Raw genomic sequence first — 6726 nt, 5'->3', positions numbered from 1 at the left:
AAGCACACAGTGTCCTGAAGACATAAATCATGAGTTTGTGTAGCAAGACCCAGGCCTCTTCCAGGTTCTTAGATAGTAACTGAGAACCTCAAATACGGTGGTGTTGTGATAGTGTGGGGTGAATCTAGTTACAACTAGCTTCTATTTTGACACAGATGACTCTTTTTGTGTCATGGTCAGCTTATAATGAATGACTAGACCTAAGCATGACAGTAACCAAATACTACATTGCTTCTCTAGCTGCTGAGCTTTTAAAAGCCCTGGGGTGACAGCAAACTTTTGTGGACATACTGGATTGGTCCTTCTGTACTTTAACTCTCTGAGTCACCTCCACTCTCAGTAAGTTAGTTCAATTCCACAAATTGGAAATCAGTCACCTGGAAAAAATACATTCTCAATACAATCCCAGATTGGCCATGGAAAAAGGGTAGCTTGAACTGTCCCACCTAGGTTCTGGGCTTGCACAGTCCTGCTCTCCAACAGAAACCTCTGTTCACAGCTGCAGGCTACATTCACTATGGATGCTCTGGAGGTTCCTCCCTAAACTGCTTAGATTAAAATAATTTTCTTGCTAACAATCAAAAAACTGATTATGCCAATCTGGCCTACAAGAAGCTAGTTTCTATTCTGTATTTTATCAGATGTGTATAATACATAGGGTCATCATTGATATTAGGTGAAAGATCTGCTCTAATATGGACACTGAGTGATGCTGAAGGATGATCCTGACCCACAATGAGCAGTGGGGACACCAGAGCCCTGTAGGGATGCCTGGCAACCTAACACGTTGAGCACGCACGGCTCAGTAAGTTCCCTGTGAACACACATCTCCTGAGATCTCTCTATTTAATTGGAGGTGATCCTGTCCACCTAATACAGCACCTCATGTGGAATAACAGAAGCCACCTGCAGGAGCTGTGGTGATGACTCACAGGGTAGAGCATCTGCTGCTCTCTCAGAAGAACCACATGGACCCTAACAATTCGGTAAAGCATGTCAGTGATTACATCATAAAGTGTGTGTCGGAGACACAGCCACATTCTCCACACAAAAGACACTATCACTCTGGGTACCCCTTGGTGACTTTGAATTCATTTACTAGCCCAGTATCCATGGAACATGCAGAGATCCTTCTCTAGCTGTCAGTTCTAAGTCCACAGGAGGGGACAGAACCCTTGCGTAAGAATGATGGTCTTAAGAGTCAAGAGATAGAATTCAATTTTTATTCATAACAAATACATTATTACAACAAAACAGGATTAAAATGAATAAAAATATTTAAAAATATTTGAAAGTAAAATAGTAACAAGAACATATAAATATGAAACAACAAAAAGAAAACTTCAATTAAAATCATAACAAAAATATTTCTAAAAGCATATTCTTATCGAACATTTAGAAGCACAGACGTATTGCTGTTTCTCCTCTAGCACACATAATGAAAGGCGGTCCCCCAAGTTGTCTCTCAAGTGCTGTTTTCTGAGAAGAAAGTAAGACCTCAATCAGTCAGGCTGGCTTAGTGGTATATAAATTTAGGGTCTCTAAGAAATGACAAATTAACTCTGAGGAAGAATACTCATCCAAAAAATGTTGTTACCATTCAGGATGTTGGTCATCAGGAACACCTGAGAAAGCAACTTATTCTTCAGGAAGCTCTCTTACTGGTGTGTGTCCAATTCCAGCTCTCTTGCACTTTCTGAGACCTGGGAGAGGAAGGCAGTTTTTAAGACACTGATTTGGTGGGGAAATGCAAGCCAGCTCTCAGAATGCTGCCTTCTACCACCTCAGGTCTATTGGACAGTCGACATGGACCTTTTAACTGATATCATTGTTGCTAACTCTGTGGGCAGGGCAAAATCCCCACAGAGCCTCACAGTAATGTGGGCTGCCAATATGGGACCCAGACTTATACCAGTGCAAACCAAGAACAGGGCAATGGAAGGAACCTCATTGGGTTGCAGGAAGAAAGGAGATGTCCATATGTCACCAAGGTTAAAGCCAATGACAAGTACTAAATTGACATTTGCACTTGGTTCTTATTCCAAAGGTGCTTTCTACAGAAGAGGTCACATGACCACAGAGTGTCATTTGTCAAAGAACCAAGAGATTGTTCAAAACTCTACAGAGCATCCAATCTATCATGTGCATGTGCAATAATAAGACATGTTATTCATCTGTCACCATTTCTAGACTGCAGCTTCAAAAAGAGCAGCAAAATATGCTTGCGCAATAATTCAGTTTCTGAAAAGTGGTTAACTTCCCAGAATACTTGTGCATAGGCAGAGCAATGAACAATTCCATTACATGAGGTGGTTGGCTGGTTGTGAGTGTGAATTAGAAAGGTGGTAAGAGAAGCAAAGATGTATCAAATTGGCAAATTTTATCAGATATTGTTAAGCTAACATATCTGCTCGTCCCTACCTGATAATGCTGGTTCTGGCCGTTGCTGGTCTTTATCTTTCTTGTTGAAGTCAACCAAATATTTCTGGTTCAGTGCACAATCAAGATGTACCTCCTTGCTCTCCTGCTTCAGTGGGACCAACTTCTTCCTACATGTGTTCTCCATCAGGAGCTGGCTGAGCAGGTTTCTGGAAATACAGTCTGCATAGTAAGATCATGCTGGCCCTTTCTCCCATTCGTACTCCCAAGTCCCACTAACTCTACCAGGTCCCTCATACCCATGAAGACTTAATAAAATGCATCTTGATACATATAAGGCTGCTGCACAAACCATAAAGAGTTAATTCGGGGAAGAATAAATTGTTTGCTTGGCCTGACACCAATTAGAGTCCACATCTCTGAGAAAGAACATGGATCTACAACTATCCATGAAAGCCCAATGTATGGGGCCAACATCAATTAGTACTGGGCCAACACCCTCAAAAGAGGTCAGTAGAACCAAGAGAAGGTCATGCTAACAATGTGGCTAACCACGCACTGAGTTTTGTAAAACCTGGTGTGACACCATAGGTCCAGGGCAGCCTAATAACCTTCTGCTGACTTCAATCACTGCTGTTCTCTCTAGAGCCTTCTGAAGATGCCTAGACAACCCTGGGATGAGGAACAGTCTTTTATGGAACTGAAAACTGAGTCCTAATGACCCTGGAACACTGATGGGTAAATAGCACAAGAGATAGAACCAGAGCTGAAGACCGTCCAATCCAGAACAAAGAAAGTCAGAAATGGCCATTCCACAAGTGATAGTCTTTCTGACCAGGACTTACCTAGAGAAGGTAATCTCCTTCTTCAGCTTATGGTTGTTCTCATGGACCTCAGTGTTCTCCATCTCTAAGTTGTGCAGAATTGACATGACCGCCTCCTCCATTCTCTCCAGGTCTTCATAATATAGATTTGGCCTGAAGTGTGGCCTGGCCCCAAATGATAGAATACAATGAACATCGGCATTTAGGAATATATGAACTCAGGGTGGGTCCTACATTACCCCAGGCTGCTGCCTGGATCTTCCAGCACTCAGTCCCCTGCCTAGCAAGTACAGAGACTCACCATAAACTCACTGTAATTACAATCTTGCAAAGCCACCAGCTGTCAAGGGCTTTGCAAATGCACACTTGGAACTCACTCTCCCTGACTTTATCCCTGAATTCTTCATTCAGACCACAAGTTCTGCTTTTAAATAAATGGAAGCAGATGAGTCCAATTTCCATCTCAATCCTCAGGGTCAGGTTCTGAATCTCCTCTATATGGGAGGTGAGGTTTAGCACAGGGTGGTTAGGGAGGCACAGCTTTCTAGAACCCAAAACCTTAATAGAATAAGATGAAGGTGACCTTGCAGACCCAGGAATGAAACAAGAGCATTTGGAGCGATTCATACCTGTTCTTCATGGATCTCTCTGTCAGGAACCTCAGGCGATCTCTCAGGTCATTTCTCTCCTCGGTAATGAGCTGCAGCTCTTTAATCAGCCTCTCCTTTTCCTTCTTGGCCTGCTTCTCGCTTAGAGCAGTTTCAGGGGAAGATGTTTCTCTCCCAGCATCTGTAGGTAGAAGAACACAAGTGAACCTGCATGGGGAGAATGCATAGAGTGTACATAGACCACAGTGAGGCCTAAACAGAACAAGCCTGGAACCCAGTGTCACTGCTAGGCGATTGGTCTATGCTTAAGAGACCTCCTCAGGGGATCTCAGTTCTCCCACTACTCTATAGAGACCAAGAGACGTAAGCAGCCAGGTGTTCCCTATGCCGGACATCACGTGCTTACATGTACCACGGAGATGGCTTCTCCAGGATTATTATCAGCTGAACAGGGTAGAGCTTGGTTTCAGGACCCTCACTCCTGTGGCTTCAGAACTCAGATGATAAATTCACCATCCACAAAACTTGAGTGATTGGAGACACTCAGATGCCCTACCCTGATACTCTAAGCCAACAACTTTGGATTTAAAACACATTTCCGGGGAGGATATATTCAACAGACTTATCAGTGTCCCTATGTGAAATACCAAATGCCCCAGAAGTGCGAATAGGTTACAGGCTGAATCTTGGTCTACACGTTCCAAATAGTTTTGGTATTTTAGAAACATGTTTGTAACACACATCTCTAATGTATAAAGCAAACGATGACCCTGCCAGTTAGAAGAAATCAGAGAAGGTCTAAGAACATAAGGTTATTGCCTGGAGCACAATCTCTCCCTGTTACTACTGTCAGATACCCACTGTATTTAAAGAAGCAATGATAGTGAAATACATTGCAGCCCTGTCTAAAGTCAGAAAAGGTGGACCCTCCATGACTACTGATGGTGTTATTATATCAATGTAACATAACAAATGAACTGAAAAGTAAAGACCAGAAGTTCACAGTATAATAGCATTGGCCTTACCATATCCTCCCAGTGGGGATGGGGAAACTAAAGTTCTGAAATCCTTGACTTTCAGGAATTGTGATATTCATGGAAATTCAATTCCTTTTCAGATGCTCCAGTTGTTGTGGCCCATTGCTAGAAAGGTCAGCTTAAGCCTGCAGCCACCCTGGCAGGAAGCTCAAAATACACTGCCCAGAACTTACTCCACATTCCCCAGAAGTGCTGTCTTTCTCCATCATTACTTTGAGACGAAAGGCCAGACTCCTTCACTCTAGTCTCTCCACAATCGACGTTCCCCCTCCCAAAACGCTTGCGAAGAGGGGAAAACATGTCTTAGCTTGTAACCGCCAGACTCAGACTGAGAGAAACTAGGGCACTGGTTGTCACTACAACACTGGTGACATCACAGAGGATGCCAGAACTCTCTAGGAGACAATAGAATGTCCAAGAAGGGACAGCTGATGTCATGGGGAGCAGACTTTGCCTCCTGCTAATGTTCTCCCTGTACTGAGCATAAGCAGAGGTGCCCTTTCCAGGAGACTTTCCTGGGGCAGAGCCACTGAGCATCTCCTGCTTCCAAAGCCATATTTTCCTCAAGGCTTGATTATTAAAAACCTTAGTAATTTCTATGCATCTAAATGAATGTTTCCTTTCAAATCTTGCCCAAAAAATGTCTCACTAACTCAAATTGTCCTCATTCACCAATGTTAGCCATTAAAACTTCCTGAGATTTCACACCAGCTTGAATATGCAGTCAAAAGTTCTCCTGTCTCATTATGTACAGGTGCTTTAGATCACATCAAGAAATAGTCTGCATGGTAGGTTACAACATGCGTGTGTATTAGGGGAACACTCATGAAGTCGTGTGCTTAGCAGTCGACAATTGCCAGAAAATTCCTTAGGAGAAAGAGTTGAAGTCTTTATGGTGCTAGGAAAAGTGTGGAGACCAGTTGGCAGAGGAAAATGCAATATTGGAGACACCAGTGAAGGGAACCTCATGCTGCTTGTGGGGTGCTGCTCTTTGCACCAATGTCGCCAAAGGAGCACTGCTCACAGGCCTGAGTAATATATACCATGAGCTTTTATCAGAGAAATAAAATACACAAGAGATATAGAGTGTGGCACAGAAACGTCTAAAATGAGGCTATAAACATCATTAAGTGTATAGAGCAAGGTCCCAGCACCTGTACACTGGGAAATGGCCACCCCACCAAACACAAAAGCATCTATCATAGTAAAAAATAAATACTTTATAGAATGCACCCACTAACACTGATTGATCACATCTGTAGTTCAAATTTTGGGGGCAAATTCATGGCCTTAACTATCTTTGTCTCAACTTATATAGCAAAAAATAAGAAAGAACGAGAAAAGAAAAAGTCAAAAATAAAAGCTCAAGCTTCTCATATGAGGATTGCAGGAAGTGTTATATGGGAGTCAGTTCTGATTAGGCCATTTTAGATAGAACAGTGCATAGTGACCCTTAATGTGATGGGCCCTATATAAAGCTTTTTGCAATATTGGAATTTTAACAAACCTCATCCAGAACGTACGGAAGAGGCACCATGTGATCACCATGTCCTTACTCTGCATCAGGTTATTTTTCTGCATCCTTGATTGTCAGGCATATAACAGCAACAATCTGAAATAGCTGGTAGACATGGAAAAACATGGGTAAAACTATAGTTGTGGGTTACACACCTCAACTGTGAAAGGCTAATGCTGTCTGCACAGTCCTTGGAGGCCACTCTTTTAAGCCTATTTATTGCAAAGTGAAAGGAGGTTTATCTGAGCTCAAAGTGATCCTGGCCAGCCAGGTAGAGGGCAACATGTGATAATTGAGACCCTGTTTTAAACCAGCACAGAAATCCACACTTCATTCAAAGCATCATCTACGAATTCTCGATT

At 42.7% G+C, this 6726-nt stretch overlaps 2 protein-coding genes across 2 annotated transcripts; both read right to left on the bottom strand.

The window, feature by feature from the left end:
* Positions 1-1209: 1209 nt before the first annotated feature.
* LOC147998878 (uncharacterized) lies at positions 1210-3608 on the bottom strand. Its single transcript, XM_087596053.1, has 4 exons — positions 3225-3608; positions 2422-2588; positions 1598-1703; positions 1210-1479 (listed from the first exon to the last, which is right to left on the bottom strand). Exons 1-3 carry the CDS (start codon positions 3323-3325, stop codon positions 1639-1641), a joined length of 333 nt encoding a protein of 110 aa, XP_087452179.1. The 5' UTR covers positions 3326-3608; the 3' UTR covers positions 1210-1479; positions 1598-1638.
* Positions 3339-5188, bottom strand: LOC147998877 (uncharacterized). Its single transcript, XM_087595386.1, has 4 exons — positions 5022-5188; positions 3833-3992; positions 3516-3747; positions 3339-3368 (listed from the first exon to the last, which is right to left on the bottom strand). Exons 1-4 carry the CDS (start codon positions 5146-5148, stop codon positions 3339-3341), a joined length of 549 nt encoding a protein of 182 aa, XP_087451512.1. The 5' UTR covers positions 5149-5188.
* Positions 5189-6726: the final 1538 nt, after the last annotated feature.

The sequence above is a fragment of the Rattus norvegicus genome, chromosome 19 (genome assembly GCF_021556685.1).
Source record: "Rattus norvegicus strain SHRSP/BbbUtx chromosome 19, alternate assembly SHRSP_T2T, whole genome shotgun sequence".
NCBI lineage: Eukaryota > Metazoa > Chordata > Mammalia > Rodentia > Muridae > Rattus > Rattus norvegicus.
The sequence above is the reverse complement of the archived record's forward strand: the minus strand, read 5'-3'. Positions and strand labels throughout refer to the sequence as shown.

Coding starts and splice junctions, on each gene's coding strand:
- LOC147998878 (XM_087596053.1), bottom strand. CDS start 3,325: ATGGAGGAGGCGGTCATGTCAATTCTGCACAACTTAGAGATGGAGAAC. Junction 2,589..3,224: donor AAGGAGATTACCTTCTCTAG/GTAAGTCCTGGT, acceptor CTGTATTTCCAG/AAACCTGCTCAGCCAGCTCC. Junction 1,704..2,421: donor GCCAGAACCAGCATTATCAG/GTAGGGACGAGC, acceptor TTCCTCTCCCAG/GTCTCAGAAAGTGCAAGAGA.
- LOC147998877 (XM_087595386.1), bottom strand. CDS start 5,148: ATGTTTTCCCCTCTTCGCAAGCGTTTTGGGAGGGGGAACGTCGATTGT. Junction 3,748..3,832: donor GAGAGATCCATGAAGAACAG/GTATGAATCGCT, acceptor TTTGGGTTCTAG/AAAGCTGTGCCTCCCTAACC. Junction 3,369..3,515: donor TTTGCAAGATTGTAATTACA/GTGAGTTTATGG, acceptor ATTTGGGGCCAG/GCCACACTTCAGGCCAAATC.